Source organism: Artemia sp. Qi Xiang Cuo, chromosome 1 (genome assembly GCF_049724085.1).
Source record: "Artemia sp. Qi Xiang Cuo chromosome 1, ASM4972408v1, whole genome shotgun sequence".
In the NCBI taxonomy this organism is placed as follows: Eukaryota; Metazoa; Arthropoda; class Branchiopoda; order Anostraca; family Artemiidae; genus Artemia; species Artemia sp. Qi Xiang Cuo.
The window spans coordinates 71,697,375-71,722,889 of NC_142794.1; the positions used below are offsets into that span (position 1 = coordinate 71,697,375).

A 25,515-nucleotide genomic window follows, 5' to 3' on the forward strand; every position below is an offset into this window, starting at 1 on the left:
TGAAAATGGCCAATACGAGATTTATCCTACAGCTGAGATTTATCCTTTGCTTAATATACTGAACAATTATATATGGTTTTTTATTGGTATAAAGAAAGCCTTTCTCTAAAAACTCGTTTAGCTCAATTACTTGTCTTTTTAAGTTTTATCTTTAGCTGGACATCATCAATCTCAACCGACAAGGCTTGTTTCCCCTTCGATGAAAACACAAATCCCTTTGTGGAAAAACACAAACCTGCATGCGTCGAAATTTTTCAGCGCATGTGCGAAAACGTACTCAGAACTCAAGGGAATAGCTAACTTTAAGAAACAGACCGTGTAAGAAAACTGATTAATTATGTGAGGTTTATTAGCAATTCGTGGAATTTGGCTGATTATTTTGTAGCAGCGATAAAGGTTCAAGAGCAGCAAATAAATTGAAGCTCATATAAAATAAGGAAAGGGTAATGAAGATTTTTCGCATCATGCCTATGGTTTAAAATAGTTTTTGCGTTTTTTTTGCAAAATCAGGGCGTAGCTTGAATTTCGATTTTTGGCAAAACGCAGAATGTGCGACCTAAGGGTAAGAGAAATACGAATGCCATAAGAACTTTGGTATGAAAAGAAGATCGATCAGAAAGAAAAAGAGAGAAGTATCTAAGGGTGTGAGGACTGTCACCATAGAGCTGAAGAAAAGTAAAAGAGGCACAAGAAAGAGAACTCGATAATTCATCGACAAGCAATAGGTTCAGGTAAAAAAAACTTAAGAAAAAACCTGCAAAACCACTGCGGTCTCGTGCAAAACACAGTATGTCTGAATTACCGTTTGATTATCCCTAGTGGACGGGAACTAACTGATGAACGGTTTACCTGGATCAATACAAAAAATGCATCCAAAATAAAATCAGTAAACTATAAAGCAGTGAAAATGAAATCTGATTGTTTCGACTGGTTATGTGGAAACTTACATTACACTTGTATCTTAACAAATTAAGAAAAATCTGGAATTCAATTATTAATGGAAAAGTATCCGTATACGAATATGCGGTTTTTCGTAGTTGCGGATGCAAAGTTTTAAAAAAGAAAAATGGTAGAAAAATCAGAAAAAAAATAAGCTACAACATATAGCATCAAACAGCTTAAGAAGATGTTGCTCTCCTTTGAAGGTGCAGTTGTCAAATTCAACTAATTATTTTGCTTATTTCCACGGTTCAACGTGGCAACACCGACAAAAGCGTGTCACTGTCCTATAAATTTCAAAATTTAGAAAAAAAACAGAAGAAAAATCTTTTGATTATGATTTTCAGGGATGAATAGACCTAATTTGGGTTCAACAGGAGACAAAGAATGCTTTGCTGTCTTTGTTAGTTTAATATACGATCCAGAATACGACAACACTGCGAATAAAACCAAATTAGGCATAAATAAAGAGGAATCCGTTGTCCGCGGACAAGGAGGACTTAAAATGTCGTATTTAAGTGGATATCTTGAAACATGATACAAAAAAAGTTGTCAGTCCTATTTCCAAAATACAAGAAGAAAATTATAAAACAGAAATTAAACGCTATTTTATTTCATTTTAATACAGAATAGAGCGGCAGTAGCTCAAAAAATATTTAGGCCTTAATTGACATGGCCTTTTAATCTGAAATACATTTACTGAGCATTAGACGCTCTTGTTCAGGGGTTATTGATTTCATTACATTTCTAACAATCCAGTCAACCATGTTCTTCTGTTTAATTTGACGCTGAGCTCGTTCGGTTTCAAGGTGGTAGTCCAGACGCTTCTTAATATGTAAAGTAGATAATGTGCATTATTTGGGAGCAGCAATAAATCAAATTTTGTTGAGCGAGGGTTCCCACCCAGGGGAGTAGGTCCATCATTTTTATTTGGGGGGTGGGGGGAGAGGGGTCCATTTCTGGATAGTCAAGGGGCATGGGCTATATAATATATTTTTTCTCTCTAAATTATGGGGGGCAACCCCCCTCCTCGGGGGGGCGACCCCCCCTCCCCCTCCCCCAAACGACACCCCCGTTCCCATCCCTTCATATCTTTGGTTAGTCGAGCCGAAAAATGAGTCAACAATTCTGCAACGCGAATTGATAAAATTAATAAGTTGTAACAGGCTTAACATGATAAAAAAAACGTCGACAAGAAAAATAAATTCAAATGAGGGACAAATTTTGCTTTTTCAGCCAGTGACAAAGCAACAACGAAAAAAAGCAGATTTAGAAAACCGTCTTCTCTGCTAATAACCCCATCCCCAACTCAAATATTTTTAGTAAGACATCTAAAAATCTGTTGTTGTTTTTATAGAAAACATCTGAAACTCCCTTAATAACTCCCAAATCGTATGGCTCGCTTATTCGCCTTAAAAAAAATAAAAAAAAAATTAAAAAGAGATTGCATACCAAACACGAAACATCAATATAGAGGACAGAGAAGAAAACTTCTTGCAAAAGGTTTTTGGATCTTTTCTTCTTTTACTTTGAGCCAGTGTACGAAAATTATCGGTCAAATTATTTTATCTGTCAAATCGAGAAATCTTAAAAAATGGTGAATAGGATATAATATATCTTTTTAAATAGGAATTTTCAAAGATAGCACCAAGATACAAAATTGGAGTTACTTCTTTAACTAAATTCTATTTATTTACTCGCACTTTGATATTAGTCCTCAATAAGACTATAAAGACCTAAAAAAAGAACAGATTGCATACCAAAGATGCATACCCTCAATATAGAGAACAGAGAACAAAAATTGGTATTTTATCTATTTTAGGCAATTTGCGTATTTTAATGGTATTTTACCAGTATTTTACAGGTATCTTACATATTATACTGATATATGTTACGAGGGCTTGGAATTTTCACAGCCCAAAAACGCGAAGAGACTAGCAGTAACAGGTTTAGATATGATTTTGGGTATAGCTGTATTACCCAGTTTAAAAAGCCGTCTGTCTGACCTCAGTCTCTTGTTATCTGAACGATAAAGTGTATTATAGTACAGATAATTATAATTTTGAAATGGTGAAATAGAATTATGTTAGTTCTGTAATCGTTTCGAGACAGAAAGGGCTACAAGCAGGATTGACACATGACAAACAAGAAAAAGAAAATTAAACAGCAAAGAAAAACGAGGGTAATGTCAGCCAGTAGACAGAAAAGAAGTGAAAATGACAAAAGCAGATATTTCGTCATGGACTTCCACCCAGTCTTCTTCAGTGCTCAAAAAAAAGATGGAAAACTAACCTTTTGAAGTAACTCTTCACAGAGCAGAAGAAAGACTGGACCAAACAAACAAAGCCATAATAAATGAATGACTATTCACTAATTAGATTGGACAAGAATTCTCTACTTTGATATTGACTTAGCTTGTCTACTCACCTAACTTTATTTTTAAATGTGGTCAGATGATCTTAATTTAAACTGAAGAAAAATTGTTATTTGAATCCTTTAATTTTAAGTTATTGTAAAATGGGTTTATAGGAATATCTCCAGTATCTCTATTTAAAGAAAGGTCTCTATTTGTGGATTTTTTAATCTTCAAATGCCTTCATAAAAGAATATGGGAAACCATTTGCTTCAGATATCAAAGTTGCCTTATCATAAAGGACTAAATGATCTGGATTTTCAACGATTTTTATTTGTATTTTCGTATCCCAGAGAAATTTTTTGTTCATGCCGTCGTTGCCCTGGGAGCTGACGATTACCCTTCCCTCCGAAAAATACCCCCCGTGGAGGCTTCCCCCCTCCCCACGGAAAGCCGCCCATTTTCCCCCTAGATAATTCCGGACCTTCATTAGAAGCGAAATTGAAACTTCTCCTCTCCTGTTTAAGCTAGAGGCAATCGTATAGCATTTCCTATAGTAGAGACCCACAAGGATTCAGATTACTAATATTTGTTCATTTATTTTTTCCCATAGGCTTTTCATGTGGAAGGGGTGGTCGAATAAATTTTGGAGGAGGCTAACTCAATTAAAGATAAAAAGATCCAGTGTCCTTTTCTAAGATTTAGCCTACTTTTCAACTAATTGCTACCAAATGTGTTGTTACTGACTACAGAGTTTGAACATTCTGCTATGATCCAGTACTTAGTTGATCAAAGTGTTACAAACCAGTTTTTTACTTGAATTCGGTGCTTTTGTAAATAAATGAAAAACAATATGTATATGATGTGAGAAATGTGGCTGAATGCGGTTGTTTAAACATGCAAGGCTGTTAGGGTAACATCTCTTATGTTTGAATATAGAAAAAAAAAATTCTAACATGATTTTACTCCCAAATAATGGTAGCTCTTTTTTACAAAATGAATATCCAAAATCAGGCACTGTCCGAGTGCTAAGGTTATAAATTAGACAATTAATTAAATTGATGGAACTCTAGATGAAGGGGTATTACCTTTTTTAAGCCCAGGAAAATCAGAATCATCGAAATATTTCATTAAGATCTGAAATATATGCTTAAAAAAGAAATGCTCAACGGGTCTTGTAGCTACAGGCCAACTCTAAAACACCAATTTTACCCTATATTTCCAAGGAAGTACCATATTTTAGCCTGTTTTACTTACCGAGTTTTTATTTTACGGTAATTTTACAACACTAATACAAAATATCTTCAAAAATGATTCCTTCATGGACGCCACTGAGATACAAAGTTCAATTTCCTTTACAACTAATTTCCATTAAATAGCCAACAACTTCAAATTTAACCTTGCCTGAATGAAGATAAATTTACGTAAGGTATCATATGTCTCAACTTATTTTTATGTTTCTTCCGCCAGGTGTGGGGGTGGGAGAAGGACAAAACAGAGGCCCGGGCTGAGACTCGGAGGGATTTTTTTCTTTTTTTACTTTGATAGTACTTTTTCGGATAATATTTTAGTGAAAACATATGCGAAAACAACAACCAAAATAAAGACAGGGAGTTTCTTCTCTGAGTAAAAAAAAAATAATATAAAACTGTACCCCGAAAAGTACGCTAATATTAGGAATAAAATTTGAGTAAATGAAAGAGAAATAGTTCACACCAGGCATTTAAGCTCGGGGAGGAATATGGATCCGCCCCACCACCCACATCTCTGACTTTTTTGGGTTTTTCGTCTAATATCCTAGATTTGTCTTGATATTCGCCTACATTATTTGTTTTAGTTTAGATTTGTGTCCCCCAAAATTTGCCCCCCCCCCCTCTCAAAAATTCCTTGCGTTCACATATAAATGAGCATGTATATAAGGGGCCACTGCCCCCTCCCGTAATAAAAAGATGCTACGATTCCCCATGACGTACTTTTTTTCATATAACTATTTTTTTACCCCTTTCGAAATTTATGCATACGTGCCTGTTACAAATAAGAGTTGATGTAACAAAACCTGAGAGTTGTTGATGTACAAAACTTGATGTAACAGGTTGTTTTTATGCTTCAAATATGACCTAAAATCAGTAGGCCTAAAATATGATTTTTCTTCTCGTGATCTATGATTTGAAACTACAGAGCCTCCAGGTTCAATCAATCAATCAATCAATCAATCAATTTATTAATACTAAAAAAAAAAAAATTACAAACTTAAAATTTATACACGCCCAAGAAGCTCAGCTTGTAAAGGGCCAACAAAACAAATAAGACACTATTATAAAGCACATAAAAAAAAAAAAAAAAAATTGGATAAGAGACATTTATGAAAATAGGAGAATTAACAAGAAACTTCACAAATAACTGAAAAAAAAAATATATATATAAATGAAGAAGAGATTGGAAATAGGATTAAATAAAAATAAATATATATATTCAGATATATATATATATTTTTTTTCATTAATATTTTCATTTTTTTCGTCAAACATAATTATGCATAATCAAGTTCTGTAAAGCATTTTCGAAGTAGGTGTGGCTTCTTTCTCATCCAAACCGGTAGTTCCACCTCCACAGGTCCCAAACCTCCTATCGAAATCTTTAATAGGCATTTTCTTATATTTTCGACATAATTAACACATCCTTTTTTTTTAATTTCCGCCCACAAAAACAACTCTTACATGTGTGCATTCATATATTTATATTCTTTTTTAAAACTATTATCCATGAAACAAACCAGTGACTTTAACTTAACCCTCTCTGGGAGAAGCTAAATTTGAATAAAATATTGTCACTTTTCAACTTATTGCTATGTTTCTTCATATTACAAACAAATGTTTTGTTCTGATCTGAAGAAACAGTATATTCATACTAGGAAACAGTTCAGTTTATCCTTTCTTCTGGGTTAAACACTATAATGACAAAATTATTACTTCACTATGATGAACAAAATATTATTTATCAGATTTGTGAAGTCGCTTCCAGTTTAACCACCCTCCCTCTCCTCTAAAGTCTGAATATAACCCTAGGCTTTGTACACAAGTTTCCTAATTTTTAGCAGTATTTGTCATTATGAACGAACTGCTGATGAGATATAAGTAAAAATAAATCAATATGCAGTGGTACAAACTATTGTATATAGCTTACGGCTATATCTTGGTATTAGGAAGGGGGAGTGGGGCTGGGTCACAATTAAACTAAAAGCAAATCTATCCAATAAGTAGCGATTTTTACAGTGAATACTTTATTTCTCTTTCAAAAGTAACATCATAATAACGAAATTTTTACTTTACCACATTCATAATTATTTCTATTTATTAAACAGTTCGTGGTAACGAACTGTAAGTAAGGAGCCCTGCGGCTCAATAGTAACCGAAACTCTAAGAACAAAAATTTTGATATCAATAGATATACCAAAAGAATCGGTTTACTATGCTGATTCCAAATATACAAGATTCATTAAGTTTAGTATTACCCACCAAAGGCAATCGGCCTAAAAAAATTCGCCTGATTTTTGAAAAGGGAAGAAACACCCTAGAAAAGTCAAAGAAGCGTAATGGAAATCCAACCGTTAGATTAAGCATATTAGAAAACCCTACTGTAGAGGTTTTAAGCTCCTATCTGCCAAAAATAGAACTTTGTATTTTTTTGCCAGAAGAAAGATCATGGATGCGTGTGACCCAATGGTCCTAGAATACCGGGAGAGGGCTAATTCTAACGGAAATGAAAAGTTCTAGTGCCCTTTTTAAATGACCAAATAGATTGGAGGTTAACTAGGCCCCCTCCCATGCTCTGCTTTTCCACAAAATCGTTCGATCAAAATTTTTAGATGGCCACATTGTCCAGCATAGTGGTAAGGCGATATAAGTATGCCTTTGGAGACAACATGACTCCCTACCGCCCCTGGGGAAAGGTCTTTAAGTTTCAAAATTTGCCCATTTTTTACGTATACTATTTGTTATTCGGAAGTAAGCATACATTTTTTGAGTAACGGGGGGGGGAGGGTTGAATTTTCGGCTGGGGGAATTTTCCAAAGGGAAAATTTTCCATGGAAAGGAAAGTTTCTAGGGGGTGAGTCTTTCACAGAAAATTTTACACAAGGGGAATTTGCCAGAGTTCCTATACGAATATTTTTTATTTGTCTTACGTTCTCTTTGCCAACTCAATTTTACGCGTGAAGATGGTAAGAGTGGGGTGAATTTTCACCGGGATTGAATTTTCTCGAGGATCTTTCCATGGGGAGGGGTGGGAGGTTTCCGTGGAGGTGGAGCCAGATTTCTTGGCATCGTTTAAAAAAAGATAAGAAATTCAACAAAAAAACAAGTTTTTTCACCCGAAAGTAAGGAGCAACATTAAAATTTAAAACGAAAAGAAATTATTACGTATATGACGGGGATTTCCCCCTCCTCAAAACTTCTCTTTTTACGCTAAAGTTAGAATTTTATTTAGATTCTTTAAGATCAACTCCTGAAACACAAAGGTCGTTTAATTAAAACAATATGAAGCTTTTTTAAAAGTACTAAAAAGCTTCAGCGTGAAGAGCGGGGTGTTGAGGAGGGGGAAATCCCCTCATATACGCCATAATTTCTGTTCCTTTTAAGTTTTTATGTGCTCCTTACTTTCAGTTGAAAAAAAAATTATTCAATCTAATTTTAAGATCGCTTCCAGTTTAACTGCATTCTTAATTTTGATGGTTTGTAGCATTTTTTGGATTTGTTTTTAATCTGAAGTTGGATCATAAAGCCAAATAATGTTAATAAATAATAATAATAATAATAAAATAAAAATAAAACCTTACCAAATCAAGCAAACTAATTATACAGCCTGGGACTATATCCAGATTTTAGGGAGAGAGGACTGGGACAGGGGCGTAGCTCCAGCATTTCATTGAGGGGGCAAAAAAGTTCCACATCCAGAGAGTCAAGGGGCATGGGCTATATAATAGCTTTTGTCCAATTTATTGGGGGGGGGGCAATTGCCCCCTTGCCACCCCCAAATGACGCCACTGGACTGGGATGCAGTAAACTGGAAGCGAATGTGAACATTTAATAAAACATAAATTGTCAGAATGTAATGAAGCAAGAGTTTCGTTATAGTAATGATTGCTTCAGAAAAGTGGCTGATCTAAACTGTTTTTATTTATTTACATTTTTTTAAAACACCTAAATGACCAGATAATGAATATTATTGAAGCGATTTTTTTTCGATTTGAGGATGTGGTACAGGGGGTGGGGTAGAAGTGTTTTACTACGGTTAAGGTCATGGCCTTAAGCGGCCCTATATATATCTCTCACCTCGGTATTAACATCGTGGAGACGAGCTCTGTATGCGGCTTCCAATTGAAATTGTACATTTTCCTTTTTCACTTTGAAAAGCATAACTTGTGCTTCAGCACTTTTCTGTGCTTTTTCTTCCAATGTTATTGCCTCTTCAAAACCAATTTTGGAGGAATCTTGATATTCTTTGAAACTTTGCTCAATTTCCTGAAATAAAATATGTATTATTTGTAATCTCATGTTTAATTTAAAAGGACAGAGAGAATGAAAAACGCTTCGCTCTCAAAAGAGCAAAGCCCTTTTAGTCGCAAGGTCAAATGCAATCGAACCTATCTCTTTTCACTTCTTCCAATCCGTGCCAACCATTACTTTCTAGATATTTGAAAGGTAGTTCCGGATGAGGAATGTCTAAAATGAGGAACATACTTGTAAGGAGTATCTGTATAAACTTACGCTGCACAAAAGTAACTATTCGTGAAAAAAGTTCGCTATACAAAAAAACGACTAACCATTTGTAGCTGAAGGGGTTAAACTTGGGTTGAGATTACTTGAAGAGTTTATAAAGTGACTATGATGTGTAACCCTGAGGAGAAGGGGGATGGAAAGGCTAGCCCTCTCCCGAAATCTCAGAACCAATCCCTAATTCCCATTTGTTTATAAACAATATAAATCGTCAAAACATCGTTTTATCGATTATCCCTCCTCTTCTGACAAAAATGATGCGCACATCTCTGGCTTTCACCAACGCCATCAAATTTCAATACTAGAAGTTATTTATGAGTGTTCTGAACTTTCTTAATGTAAACATTCTTTATGTGCTTAAAATAATAACATCAATGATGGCTTTCGTTTTCCATATTATAAACGCCCAGGGAATAATTGTACCTGTCATGAAAATGACAGGCTTTAAACCGACCAGTTATTAACAAAATATACTATCGTTCCTTAGCTGGGATAGTATAGAGCACATAGGCACTTGGGAATAATTTATCTTATTTTATGAAGATAACTACAATTCAATTTTTCAAATTGAAACAATTTTTCATTATTTGACAAAGGTCAAATAAAAAGAACCCATCATTTTCTGGCATTTCATAGGTTTTTGGTCTCAATTCTATCGGATTGGCACCCTCCTAGGAAAGTTCTCGGAAAATACCCTAAAAATAGATTAAAAACTGGCTATTGGTGCATAAATATATTTTATTTTAAAAACTAGGAAACAATTTCCAGAGACTTTTGTTTTGTGAAGGGCCTACTAATACTGTTTGTGTTATACTTTCCTAAAAATAAAAACTAGTTCCTATAACATAGGTTTCCTATACAGAACGTTGCAATACAGATAAAATTAAGAACTTAAATATTAAAATTGATATTATTATTAGAATGTAAAGGAGGGACTAGTGCGTGGTAAAAGACTAGTTGCAGATCCGACACTATAAAGTATTAACCAAAAAAACAAGTTTTTTTTAACTGAAAGTAAGGAGCGACATTAAAACTTAAAACGAACAGAAATTATACCGCATATGAAAGGGGCTGTCCCCTCCTCAACGCCTCCCTCTTTACGCTAAAGTTTTTTATTGTTCCAAAAAATAAAGTTTATTGTTCCAAAAAATTCAGTAAAATTCTATAACTTAAAGACCAATTTATGTTAATGTTTCTATATTAGTTTTTTCTGATTAAATTATGTCCAAATAGCATAAGACCCCCTTTCTTCCTCTCACTTAAAAGTCCAAAGGACAGCAAAATAAAATGATTTTTGTCCATAGGATAGGACTCCTCTAAACCACGATTTTCCTAGATTTTTCTTTTGATTTTTACAAAACTATAAAATTTTTGTGGCAGCATCATATTTCTGTCTGTGTTTCTGTGTTAAATTGTGAAAATATATAAGCGAAACTGGTTAATTGTTTTTGGCATTGTTTTTTATCTGTAAAAACTCCAACATCAACTATTTGTTGATTCCCAAAACCTTGAAAGGAAAGCTGTACTTTCTTAAGCTCTTTGGTGCTACATTTTTTAGCTTATTTCTGCTGTTTGCCACCACGCCCATTTCTCTTTCTTTCTATCTAATTTGGTGTCTTCTTCTACCCAAAACTTCTTAACCGCATATGAAATTGTTTTTTTTTTTAAATTGAGCTCATGATTTTTCGAGTTTTTTTTAACTGTACTAATTCGTGTAATTAGATTCCATTTTCACTGTCCTTGGTACTGTCCACTGTCTTGGTTCATGTGTTTTAAAGCTGTTTAACCAGTTATTTTCCTTTGTGTTTCAGGACCGTATGTTCTTGGTGCTGGTGCATTAGCTTTTCTTCTTTCAAAGGAAATCTATGTCATTGAACATGAGTTTTATACTGGTGTTGCTATTGCCATTATGGGAACCTATGGTGTTAAAAAGTTTGGTAAGCAAATTGCCGACTTTGCTGACAAGGGTATTGGGGCAAGTATTACTCATTTGCTAGTCCTATTCCTTACTTAAAGGATTTCGGCAAGAAGCTATTTTTTATGTTTATTATAGAATGATGTTTGCAATTACGTTTGCTATTCATTTCTTTTTTTTAAGTTTAAGGCTGTCCATAAAAGAGTAATTCTGCAAGAATTAATGTTGTAAAAAAGAAAAGAAGCCTCTGTTAATACTTGACCCTGCTCCTTGGAAAAATTCGGGATGGCGTCCATGTGCCTTGAGTGATTAGCTCATTTTCTTAATAAGCTGCAATTTACTCACTTGCCTTGAGCCACATCTTGTTCAGCCCAACTCAGCATCAAGAAGCTGCTGGACCAGATGCTTTTATTAGGCTCTGTATGTCATGTATTTCCAAGATTTCCTCTGACTGGTTTTTTCATGAAGAAAGGAGGAGGGGCTGCTTGCAGTTCCTGGCGTCTCAGGGTTTCTTCCGGTTGTCTCATTACGTGGCCTAACCATTTGAGACTTCTTTTCTTGATCAAAGTGAAAACCTCAAGCTTTGACTGCATATTTTTATCAGTCGTTGGTTGCTGATTCTTTGGGACATCCTTATGTTGCTAATGTTCCGTGGGCATTTGCTCTCAAGAGTGCCAAGCTGAAGCTCTTCCTCGGCCTTGAGCCGTGAGGCCTCACAATCACGTAACAAAATTGAACGCACGCATGCTAAGTACGTTTTTAGCTTTGTTAATATATTAAATAAAGATCCTTCAGAGGCATTGCTGGTGCCTAGGGCGTCGAAACGATGTTTCAGTTGCTGGGTCTTATTTTTACAGGGACAAGTAGCAACCTTGTTGCCCAACATTGCCACAGCAAGGATCGATCCCTGGGCCCTGTAGTTCCAAGCACATTACCAATCTACCGTGATACCACAGGGTTGATTTTTGTTATGATGTTGATTTCTCCTCTAGTCCTTAGTGGTTTGCAGAGCTGGTCAAAGATGGAACAAGCTTTGCTAATGCTGCCTAGCTTTACTAGAAGTGTCAGTTTTAGCATCTATCAATGACTGAGACTTTTAAACCCTTCCACTCTCTCAATAGGTTCCCCATTAAGATATGTATGAATCTATATATTTTTAAAAGTTCGAAGGCACTTTTTCTGTTTTGAGCAAATCACATAGAACCAGGACTTAAACAAGTCCAAATGTTTCTGCACTTAAAATGCTGAGCCTTAAACACATTAACATTTCTATTGAACAGAATCATTTTTTTAAAGAATTCTAGAAACTTTTGTTCCTTATGTATTCATCTTATTTATTTTCTTCTTTTTTCCTTATACCAAGGTTTACAGCACTATATCAAACAGTTTTTGGTAACGAACTGTAAGTAAGGAGTGACCCGGCTCAATAGTAACCAAAACTCTAAAAAACGGGATTTTGATACCAATAGATACATCAGAAGAATCAGATTTTTATGCTGATTTCAAATATATAAGTTTCATCAAGTTTATTCTTACCTATCAAAATTTGCCTTGTTTTAGAAAAAGGGGGGAAACAACCCATAAAAGTCATAGAACCTTAATGAAAATCACACCATTAGATTCAGCGTATCAGAGAACCCTACTATAGAGGTTTCAGGCTCTTATCTGCAAAAATGTGGAATTTTGTATTTTTCCCCAGGGGTGATCGTATCGATCAAGTAGTCCTAGAATATCGTGAGAGGGTTCATTCGAACGGAAATTAAAAGTTCTAGTGCCCTTTTTAAGTGACCAAAAAAATTGGAGGACAACTTGGCCCCCTCCCGCGCTCATTTTTTCCCGAAGTCATCCAATCAAAATTTCGAGAAAGCTCTTTTGTTCAGAATAGTCAAAAATCTAATTGATATATCTTTGAGGATGACTTAATACCCCATTGTTCCCGGGTGAAGGGCTGCAAGTTATAAACTTTGCCCATTATTTACATATAGTATTGGTTATTGGGAAGTATACAGGCTTTTTCAGGAGGAATTTTTTTCTAGTGAGGGGTCGGGTTCAGAGTAGGGGTTACAGGGGAGGATCTCTTCATGGAGTTTATTTCCTTGGGGGACGGGACATTTCTATGAAGGGGGTGCCAGATTTCCCAGCATTATTTAAAAAACGATCAGAATTTTTTTTTTTTTACTGAAAGTAAGAAGCAACATTAAAACTTAAAACGAATAGAAATTATTACGTGTATGAGGGGGTTCGCCCCCTAGTCAATACCTCGCTCTTTACGTTAAAGTTTTTTTTAGTATTTTCAAAAGAGCTATCTATTCTAATTAACCGGCCTTTGTGATACAGGGGTTTGTGATTCGAACAAAATTCGAACTTTAGCGTAAAGAGCGAAGTATTGACTAGGGAGTGAACTCCCTAATATACGTTATAAAAACATACGAATATAGAAATTCGTTACGTAAGTTGATTCGTAAGTTACGTCACAACAAAATTTTGAGAAAGCCAATTAGCCAAAAAAAGAAAAATTAATCTGCGAATTTCGTCTTAATTATTCATGTACGGTGAGCCAAAATCAAAGCTGCATTAATTCAAAAACGTTCAGAAATTAACTGAAAAAAACAGGTTTTTTATAACTGAAAGTAAGGAGCGACATTAAAACTTAAAACGAATAGAAATTATTCCGTATATGAAAGGGACTGTCCCCTCCTCTACGCCTCGCTCTTTACGCTAAAGTTTGACTCTGTCTCACAACTTTATTTTTTGGAACAATAAAAAACTTTAGCGTAAAGAGGGAGGCGTTGAGGAGGGGACAGCCCCTTTCATATGCGGTATAATTTCTGTTCGTTTTAAGTTTTAATGTCGCTCCTTACTTTCAGTTAAAAAAAACTTGTTTTTTTGGTTAATACTTTATAGTGTCGGATCTGCAACTAGTCTTTTACCACGCACTAGTCCCTCCTTTACATTCTAATAATAATATCAATTTTAATATTTAAGTTCTTAATTTTATCTGTATTGCAACGTTCTGTATAGGAAACCTATGTTATAGGAACTAGTTGTTATTTTTAGGAAAGTATAACACAAACCGTATTAGTAGGCCCTTCACAAAACAAAAGTCTCTGGAAATTGTTTCCTAGTTTTTAAAATAAAATATATTTATGCACCAATAGCCAGTTTTTAATCTATTTTTAGGGTATTTTCCGAGAACTTTCCTAGGAGGGTGCCAATCCGATAGAATTGAGACCAAAAACCTATGAAATGCCAGAAAATGATGGGTTCTTTTTATTTGACCTTTGTCAAATAATGAAAAATTGTTTCAATTTGAAAAATTGAATTGTAGTTATCTTCATAAAATAAGATAAATTATTCCCAAGTGCCTATGTGCTCTATACTATCCCAGCTAAGGAACGATAGTATATTTTGTTAATAACTGGTCGGTTTAAAGCTTGTCAATTTCATGACAGGTACAATTATTCCCTGGGCGTTTATAATATGGAAAACGAAAGCCATCATTGATGTTATTATTTTAAGCACATAAAGAATGTTTACATTAAGAAATTTCAGAACACTCATAAATAACTTCTATTATTGAAATTTGATGGCGTTGGTGAAAGCCAGAGATGTGCGCATCATTTTTGTCAGAAGAGGAGGGATAATCGATAAAACGATGTTTTGACGATTTATATTGTTTATAAACAAATGGGAATTAGGGATTGGTTCTGAGATTTCGGGAGAGGGCTAGCCTTTCCATCCCCCTTCTCCTCAGGGTTACACATCATAGTCACTTTATAAACTCTTCAAGTAATCTCAACCCAAGTTTAACCCCTTCAGCTACAAATGGTTAGTCGTTTTTTTGTATAGCGAACTTTTTTCACGAATAGTTACTTTTGTGCAGCGTAATTGAAACTCCTTACAAGTATGTTCCTCATTTTAGACATTCCTCATCCGGAACTACCTTTCAAATATCTAGAAAGTAATGGTTGGCACGGATTGGAAGAAGTGAAAAGAGATAGGTTCGATTGCATTTGACCTTGCGACTAAAAGGGCTTTGCTCTTTTGAGAGCGAAGCGTTTTTCATTCTCTCTGTCCTTTTAAATTAAACATGAGATTACAAATAATACATATTTTATTTCAGGAAATTGAGTCAAGTTTCAAAGAATATCAAGATTCCTCCAAAATTGGTTTTGAAGAGGCAATAACATTGGAAGAAAAAGCACAGAAAAGTGCTGAAGCACAAGTTATGCTTTTCCAAGCGAAAAAGGAAAATGTACAATTTCAATTGGAAGCCGCATACAGAGCTCGTCTCCACCATGTTAATACCGAGGTGAGAGATATATATAGGGCCGCTTAAGGCCATGACCTTAACCGTAGTAAAACACTTCTACCCCACCCCCTGTACCACATCCTCAAATCGAAAAAAAATCGCTTCAATAATATTCATTACATGGTCATTTAGGTGTTTAAAAAAAAATGTAAATAAATAAAAACAGTTTAGATCAGCCACTTTTCTGAAGCAAACATTACTATAACGAAACTCTTGCTTCATTACATTCTGACAATTTATGTTTTATTAAATGTTCACATTCGCTTCCAGTTTACTGCATCCCAGTCCAGTGGCGTCGTTTGGGGGTGGCAAGGGGGCAATTGCCCCCCCCCCAATAAATTGGACAAAAGCTATTATATAGCCCATGCCCCTTGACGCTCTGGATGTGGAACTTTTTTTCCCCCTCAATGAAATGCTGGAGCTACGCCCCTGTCCCAGTCCTCTCTCCCTAAAATCTGGATATAGTCCCAGGCTGTATAATTAGTTTGCTTGATTTGGTAAGGTTTTTTTTTATTTTATTATTATTATTATTATTTATTAACATTATTTGGCTTTATGAACCAACTTCAGATTAAAAACAAATCCAAAAAATGCTACAAACCATCAAAACTAAGAATGCAGTTAAACTGGAAGCGATCTTAAAATTAGATTGAATAATTTTTTTTCAACTGAAAGTAAGGAGCACATAAAAACTTAAAAGGAACAGAAATTATGGCGTATATGAGGGGATTTCCCCCTCCTCAACACCCCGCTCTTCACGCTGAAGCTTTTTAGTACTTTTAAAAAAGCTTCATATTGTTTTAATTAAACGACCTTTGTGTTTCAGGAGTTGTTCTTAAATAATCTAAATAAAATTCTAACTTTAGCGTAAAAAGAGAAGTTTTGAGGAGGGGGAAATCCCCGTCATATACGTAATAATTTCTTTTCGTTTTAAATTTTAATGTTGCTCCTTACTTTCGGGTGAAAAAACTTGTTTTTTTGTTGAATTTCTTATCTTTTTTTAAACGATGCCAAGAAATCTGGCTCCACCTCCACGGAAACCTCCCACCCCTCCCCATGGAAAGATCCTCGAGAAAATTCAATCCCGGTGAAAATTCACCCCACTCTTACCATCTTCACGCGTAAAATTGAGTTGGCAAAGAGAACGTAAGACAAATAAAAAATATTCGTATAGGAACTCTGGCAAATTCCCCTTGTGTAAAATTTTCTATGAAAGACTCACCCCCTAGAAACTTTCCTTTCCATGGAAAATTTTCCCTTTGGAAAATTCCCCCAGCCGAAAATTCAACCCTCCCCCCCCCCCCGTTACTCGAAAAATGTATGCTTACTTCCGAATAACAAATAGTATACGTAAAAAATGGGCAAATTTTGAAACTTAAAGACCTTTCCCCGAGGGCGGTAGGGAGTCATGTTGTCTCCAAAGGCATACTTATATCGCCTTACCACTATGCTGGACAATGTGGCCATCTAAAAATTTTGATCGAACGATTTTGTGGAAAAGCAGAGCATGGGAGGAGGCCTAGTTAACCTCCAATCTATTTGGTCATTTAAAAAGGGCACTAGAACTTTTCATTTCCGTTAGAATTAGCCCTCTCCCGGTATTCTAGGACCATTGGGTCACACGCATCCATGATCTTTCTTCTGGCAAAAAAATACAAAGTTCTATTTTTGGCAGATAGGAGCTTAAAACCTCTACAGTAGGGTTTTCTAATATGCTTAATCTAACGGTTTGATTTCCATTACGCTTCTTTGACTTTTCTAGGGTGTTTCTTCCCTTTTCAAAAATCAGGCGAATTTTTTTAGGCCGATTGCCTTTGGTGGGTAATACTAAACTTAATGAATCTTGTATATTTGGAATCAGCATAGTAAACCGATTCTTTTGGTATATCTATTGATATCAAAAATTTTGTTCTTAGAGTTTCGGTTACTATTGAGCCGCAGGGCTCCTTACTTACAGTTCGTTACCACGAACTGTTTAATAAATAGAAATAATTATGAATGTGGTAAAGTAAAAATTTCGTTATTATGATGTTACTTTTGAAAGAGAAATAAAGTATTCACTGTAAAAATCGCTACTTATTGGATAGATTCGCTTTTAGTTTAATTGTGACCCAGCCCCACTCCCCCTTCCTAATACCAAGATATAGCCGTAAGCTATATACAATAGTTTGTACCACTGCATATTGATTTATTTTTACTTATATCTCATCAGCAGTTCGTTCATAATGACAAATACTGCTAAAAATTAGGAAACTTGTGTACAAAGCCTAGGGTTATATTCAGACTTTAGAGGAGAGGGAGGGTGGTTAAACTGGAAGCGACTTCACAAATCTGATAAATAATATTTTGTTCATCATAGTGAAGTAATAATTTTGTCATTATAGTGTTTAACCCAGAAGAAAGGATAAACTGAACTGTTTCCTAGTATGAATATACTGTTTCTTCAGATCAGAATAAAACATTTGTTTGTAATATGAAGAAACATAGCAATAAGTTGAAAAGTGACAATATTTTATTCAAATTTAGCTTCTCCCAGAGAGGGTTAAGTTAAAGTCACTGGTTTGTTTCATGGATAATAGTTTTAAAAAAGAATATAAATATATGAATGCACACATGTAAGAGTTGTTTTTGTGGGCGGAAATTAAAAAAAAGGATGTGTTAATTATGTCGAAAATATAAGAAAATGCCTATTAAAGATTTCGATAGGAGGTTTGGGACCTGTGGAGGTGGATCTACCGGTTTGCATGAGAAAGAAGCCACACCTACTTCGAAAATGCTTTACAGAACTTGATTATGCATAATTATGTTTGACGAAAAAAAATGAAAATATTAATGAAAAAAATATATATATATATATATATCTGAATATATATTTTTTTTATTTAATCCTATTTCCAATCTCTTCTTCGTTTATATATATATATATATATTTTTTTTTCAGTTATTTGTGAAGTTTCTTGTTAATTCTCCTATTTTCATAAATGTCTCTTATCCAATTTTTTTTTTTTTTTTATGTGCTTTATAATATTGTCTTATTTGTTTTGTTGGCCCTTTACAAGCTGAGCTTCTTGGGCGTGTATAAACTTTAAGTTTGTAATTGTTTTTTTTTTTTTTTAGTATTAATAAATTTATTGATTGATTGATTGATTAATTGATTGAACCTGGAGGCTCTGTAGTTTCAAATCATAGATCAGGAGAAGAAAAATCATATTTTACTGATTTTAGGTCATATTTGAAGCATAAAAACAACCTGTTACATCAAGTTTTGTACATCAACAACTCTCAGGTTTTGTTACATCAACTCTTATTTGTAACAGGCACGTATGCATAAATTTCGAAAGGGGTAAAAAAATAGTTATATGAAAAAAAGTACGTCATGGGGAATCGTAGCATCTTTTTATTACGGGAGGGGGCAGTGGCCCCTTATATACATGCTCATTTATATGTGAACGCAAGGAATTTTTGAGGGGGGGGGGGGCAAATTTTTGGGGACACAAATCTAAATGAAAACAAACAATGTAGGCGAATAGCAAGACAAATCTAGGATATTATAGGAAAAAACCAAAAAAGTAAGAGATGTGGGTGGTGGGGCGGATCCATATTCCTCCCCGAGCTTAAATGCCTGGTGTGAACTATTTCTCTGTCATTTACTCAAATTTTATTCCTAATATTAGCGTACTTTTCGGGGTACAGTTTTATATTGTTTTTTTTTACTCAGAGAAGAAACTCCCTGTGTTTATTTTGGTTGTTGTTTTCGCATATGTTTTCACTAAAATATTATCCGAAAAAGTACTATCAAAGTAAAAAAAGAAAAAAATCCCTCCGAGTCTCAGCCCGGGCCTCTGTTTTGTCCTTCTCCCACCCCCACACCTGGCGGAAGAAACATAAAAATAAGTTGAGACATATGATACCTTACGTAAATTTATCTTCATTCAGGCAAGGTTAAATTTGAAGTTGTTGGCTATTTAATGGAAATTAGTTGTAAAGGAAATTGAACTTTGTTTCTCAGTGGCCTCCATGAAGGATCTCATTTTTGAAGATATTTTGTATTAGTGTTGTAAAATTACCGTAAAATAAAAACTCGGTAAGTAAAACAGGCTAAAATATGGTACTTCCTTGGAAATATAGTGTAAAATTGGTGTTTTAGAGTTGGCCTGTAGCTACAAGACCCGTTGAGCATTTCTTTTTTAAGCATATATTTCAGATCTTAATGAAATATTTCGATGATTCTGATTTTCCTGGGCTTAAAAAAGGTAATACCCCTTCATCTAGAGTTCCATCAATTTAATTAATTGTCTAATTTATAACCTTAGCACTCGGACAGTGCCTGATTTTGGATATTCATTTTGTAAAAAATAGCTACCATTATTTGGGAGTAAAATCATGTTAGAAATTTTTTTTCTATATTCAAACATAAGAGATGTTACCCCAACAGCCTTGCATGTTTAAACAACCGCATTCAGCCACATTTCTCACATCATATACATATTGTTTTTCATTTACTTATAAAAGCACCGAATTCAAATAAAAAACTGGTTTGTAACACTTTGATTAAATAAGTACTGGATCATAGCAGAATGTTCAAACTCTGTAGTCAGTAACAACACATTTGGTAGCAATTAGTTGAAAAGTAGGCTAAATCTTAGAAAAGGACACTGGATCTTTTTATCTTTAATTGAGTTAGCCTCCTCCAAAATTTATTCGACCACCCCTTCCACATGAAAAGCCTATGGGAAAAAATAAATGAACAAATATTAGTAATCTGAATCCTTGTGGGTCTCTACTATAGGAAATGCTATACGATTGCCTATAGCTTAAACAGGAGAGGAGAAGTTTCAATTTCGCTTCTAATGAAGGTCCGGACTTATCTCGGGGGAAATTGGGAGGCTTTCCGTGGGGCGGGGGGAATTCTCCACGGGGGGTATTTTTAGTAGGGAAGGGTAATCGTCAGCTCCCAGGGCAACGACGGCATGAACAAAAAATTTCTCTGGGATACGAAAATACAAATAAAAATCGTTGAAAATCCAGATCATTTAGTCCTTTATGATAAGGCAACTTTGATATCTGAAGCAAATGGTTTCCCATATTCTTTTATGAAGGCATTTGAAGATTAAAAAATACATAAATAGAGACCTTTTTTTAAATAGAGATACTGAAGATTTTCCTATAAAACCAATTTATAATAACCTGAAATTAAAGGATTCAAATAACATTTTTTCTTCAGTTTAAATTAAAATCATCTGACTACACTTTAAAAATAAAGTTAGGTGAGTAGACAAGCTAAGTCAATATCAAAGTAGAGAATTCTTGTCCAATCTAATTAGTGAATAGTCATTCATATATTATGGCTTTGTTTGTTTGGTCCAGTCTTTCTTCTGCTCTGTGAAGAGTTACTTCAAAAGGTTAGTTTTCCATCTTTTTTTGAGCACTGAAGAAGACTGGGTGGAAGTCCATGACGAAATATCTGCTTTTGTCATTTTCACTTCTTTTCTGTCTACTGGCTGACATTACCCTCGTTTTTCTTTGCTGTTTAATTTTCTTTTTCTTGTTTGTCATGTGTCAATCCTGCTTGTAGCCCTTTCTGTCTCGAAACGATTACAGAACTAACATAATTCTATTTCAGCTTCTATTTCACCATTTCAAAATTATAATTATCTGTACTATAATACACTTTATCGTTCAGATAACAAGAGACTGAGGTCAGACAGACGGCTTTTTAAACTGGGTAATACAGCTATACACAAAATAAAATCATATCCAAACCTGTTACTGCCAGTCTCTTCGCGTTTTTGGGCTGTGAAAATTCCAAGCCCTCGTAACATATATCAGTATAATATGTAAGATACCGGTAAAATACTGGTAAAATACCATTAAAATACGCAAATTGCCTAAAATAGATAAAATACCAATTTTTGTTCTCTGTTCTCTATATTGAGGGTATGCATCTTTGGTATGCAATCTGTTTTTTTTTTTAGGTCTTTATAGTCTTATTGAGGACTAATATCAAAGTGCGAGTAAATAAATAGAATTTAGTTAAAGAAGTAACTCCAATTTTGTATCTTGGTGCTATCTTTGAAAATTCCTATTTAAAAAGATATATTATATCCTATTCACCATTTTTTAAGATTTCTCGATTTGACAGATAAAATAATTTGACCGATAATTTTCGTACACTGGCTCAAAGTAAAAGAAGAAAAGATCTAAAAACCTTTTGCAAGAGGTTTTGTTCTCTGTCCTCTATATTGATGTTTCGTGTTTGGTATGCAATCTCTTTTTAATTTTTTTTTTTTAATTTTTTTTTAAGGCGAATAAGCGAGCCATACGATTTGGGAGTTATTAAGGGAGTTTCAGATGTTTTCTATAAAAACAACAACAGATTTTTATATGTCTTACTAAAAATATTTGAGTTGGGGATGGGGTTATTAGCACAGAAGACGGTTTTCTAAATCTGCTTTTTTTCGTTGTTGCTTTGTCGCTGGCTGAAAAAGCAAAATTTGTCCCTCATTTGAATTTATTTTTCTTGTCGACGTTTTTTTTATCATGTTAAGCCTGTTACAACTTACTAATTTTATCGCTTCGCGTTGCAGAATTGTTGACTCATTTTTCGGCTCGACTAACCAAAGATATGAAGGGATGGGAGCGGGGGCGTCGTTTGGGGGGGGGGGGTCGCCCCCATAATTTAGAGAGAAAAAAATATTATATAGACCATGCCCCTTGACTATCCAGAAATGGACCCCTCTCCCCCCACCCCCCAAATAAAAATGATGGACCTACTCCCCAGGGTGGGAACCCTCGCTCAACAAAATTTGATTTATTGCTGCTCCCAAATAATGCACATTATCTACTTTACAGATTAAGAAGCGTCTGGACTACCACCTTGAAACCGAACGAGCTCAGCGTCAAATTAAACAGAAGAACATGGTTGACTGGATTGTTAGAAATGTAATGAAATCAATAACCCCTGAACAAGAGCGTCTAATGCTCAGTAAATGTATTTCAGATTAAAAGGCCATGTCAATTAAGGCCTAAATATTTTTTGAGCTACTGCCGCTCTATTCTGTATTAAAATGAAATAAAATAGCGTTTAATTTCTGTTTTATAATTTTCTTCTTGTATTTTGGAAATAGGACTGACAACTTTTTTGTATCATGTTTCGAGATATCCACTTAAATACGACATTTTAAGTCCTCCTTGTCCGCGGACAACGGATTCCTCTTTATTTATGCCTAATTTGGTTTTATTCGCAGTGTTGTCGTATTCTGGATCGTATATTAAACTAACAAAGACAGCAAAGCATTCTTTGTCTCCTGTTGAACCCAAATTAGGTCTATTCATCCCTGAAAATCATAATCAAAAGATTTTTCTTCTGTTTTTTTTCTAAATTTTGAAATTTATAGGACAGTGACACGCTTTTGTCGGTGTTGCCACGTTGAACCGTGGAAATAAGCAAAATAATTAGTTGAATTTGACAACTGCACCTTCAAAGGCAACATCTTCTTAAGCTGTTTGATGCTATATGTTGTAGCTTATTTTTTTTCTGATTTTTCTACCATTTTTCTTTTTTAAAACTTTGCATCCACAACTACGAAAAACCGCATATTCGTATACGGATACTTTTCCATTAATAATTGAATTCCAGATTTTTCTTAATTTGTTAAGATACAAGTGTTAATGTAAGTTCCCACATAACCAGTCGAAACAATCAGATTTCATTTTCACTGCTTTATAGTTTACTGATTTTATTTTGGATGCATTTTTTGTATTGATCCAGGTAAACCGTTCATCAGTTAGTTCCCGTCCACTAGGGATAATCAAACGGTAATTCAGACATACTGTGTTTTGCACGAGACCGCAGTGGTTTTGCAGGTTTTTTCTTAAGTTTTTTTTTTACCTGAACCTATTGCTTGTCGATGAATTATCGAGTTGTCTTTCTTGTGCCTCTTTTAATTTTCTTCAGCTCTATGGTGACAGTCCTCACACCCTTAGATACTTCTCTCTTTTTCTTTCTGATCGATCTTCTTTTCATACCAAAGTTCTTATGGCATTCGTATTTCTCTTACCCTTAGGTCGCACATTCTGCGTTTTGCCAAAAATCGAAATTCAAGCTACGCCCTGATTTTGCAAAAAAAAAACGCAAAAACTATTTTAAACCATAGGCATGATGCGAAAAATCTTCATTACCCTTTCCTTATTTTATATGAGCTTCAATTTATTTGCTGCTCTTGAACCTTTATCGCTGCTACAAAATAATCAGCCAAATTCCACGAATTGCTAATAAACCTCACATAATTAATCAGTTTTCTTACACGGTCTGTTTCTTAAAGTTAGCTATTCCCTTGAGTTCTGAGTACGTTTTCGCACATGCGCTGGAAAATTTCGACGCATGCGGGTTTGTGTTTTTCCACGAAGGGATTTGTGTTTTCATCGAAGGGGAAACAAGCCTTGTCGGTTGAGATTGATGATGTCCAGCTAAAGATAAAACTTAAAAAGACAAGTAATTGAGCTAAACGAGTTTTTAGAGAAAGGCTTTCTTTATACCAATAAAAAACCATATATAATTGTTCAGTATATTAAGCAAAGGATAAATCTCAGCTGTAGGATAAATCTCGTATTGGCCATTTTCATGATGGTAGTGAGCTGACTCGCCTGTCCTGTCGCTAGTAGTGTCCCGTAGTTTGTAGAACCACTGATGATTTGATTGAATATTTACTGGTAGATGTCACTGTATTTTCACTGATATTTCCATGAGCTGATAACTCTTTGGTAAATAACTAGTTTTCCAATTTGGTGTTTGCTTACTTTTTGAAATATGTATGAAAACGACCTGAAGCTCTTTTGGATTTTTCAGGTCGAGAAAGTTCAGAAATGGTTTTGCTGGTATTCCAATTCTTATAAGCTACAATCCCATCATCTTGCTTGTGAAGATAAGTGAGGGACGAGTTTAAAGGCTCTAGAGATGTGATGAATAAGGGACATAAACTTTTCACCCTAAATTTTGTTTCATAGATATTACGATACAAAATAAATGGGTTACAACTTTTTTACAGATTCTTTTTTAGCCAGTGCTTTTATGAAGATAATAATAACGTTAGAACACAGATTTGAAACTTAGCCAAACTTAGTTGATCTGTGTAAGAAAAATAATAAAATAGTGGCTGAATTTCCACTTAATAAAAGTTTAAATTTGGACAAATTTAGCTGCCACAAAACTGTCATAGCATTATGCATGGGTTAAATTATCACACATTTGGATAAACATTACGCATGACTGCAGCACGTAGCATATATTAGTCTCTATAGTGTATTCGTTATATTTTGGGTTGAGTAATGCAAATTTCAAGCGAAAATTTCATGATTGGCCAGCCAGAGTGTATGGTCGATGTTTAAGTTTTTGAAATTAGAAAAGACAGAAGCTTTTGTTTTTAGTTTGGTCACAAAAGGCTGGCAGCCTTCTTCCAAAACTGTTAGTCATTCGTGCCTCTCTTTGTCATTTGAGGCCACTCTTTTTTTCCTGTGGTGGCGCAGTGGGGTTGACATTAGCTTGGTCGTTGGTCGTTGTCTGGGGTTTGACGCGTTCGACCAATAGGTCATATGCGTTTGTATCACTCGATTGCTCTGTGCCTTCTGTAATCACTAGCTTGCTTGGGCGTTACTTTGGTCAATATGCACTGAACCTGATCATGTATCACTTATTTTTCTATTGGTAGGGGGTAATTCACCTGCAGAAACTGCCTGCGTTGAAAAACATGAGTCAAAATAATCCAACTGTGCTTTGTCATACAGCAATTAAAATACATATGCAACACAATTATAATAAATATTATATTTTTACATTATAACCTGTCACATACCTCCAGATATAGAAATTTAATCAGATAAAATATTAAAAGATGGATAAAGATAATAAAACCAATAAAATAGAAAAAAGGATAACTCTAAAATAAAACAATATGGGAGGGGGCATCACGGCCTTCAAGATTAAAATAATATGTAGCCATCTACCATTTATCTTGCTTATTATAGGGGTTATCACCAGCAACAGCTACCATCATTTATAAACAGGAACCAGAATGATGCAATTACCTTATCAAACAGCAAATACGATAAGGCAACTCTAAAAAAGAAAAATGCAAGAAGAAAAAAAAAATAGGGAATGAATCAAACCAGTAGTCTTAACCAAATTACTTAAATAAGCCAAATTACCAAATAAGTTTGTGCTTAA

At 34.6% G+C, this 25,515-nt stretch overlaps 1 protein-coding gene and 1 pseudogene across 1 annotated transcript; one reads left to right on the forward strand and one right to left on the reverse strand.

Moving 5' to 3' along the window:
- Positions 1–1,522: 1,522 nt before the first annotated feature.
- On the reverse strand, positions 1,523–8,844 carry LOC148956681 (ATP synthase subunit b, mitochondrial pseudogene; annotated as a pseudogene).
- Positions 8,845–8,921: 77 nt separating this feature from the next.
- On the forward strand, positions 8,922–22,395 carry LOC148956682 (ATP synthase subunit b, mitochondrial-like). Its single transcript, XM_089091739.1, has 4 exons — positions 8,922–8,991; positions 10,857–11,041; positions 15,105–15,293; positions 22,146–22,395. Exons 1-4 carry the CDS (start codon positions 8,922–8,924, stop codon positions 22,296–22,298), a joined length of 597 nt encoding a protein of 198 aa, XP_088947865.1. The 3' UTR covers positions 22,299–22,395.
- Positions 22,396–25,515: the final 3,120 nt, after the last annotated feature.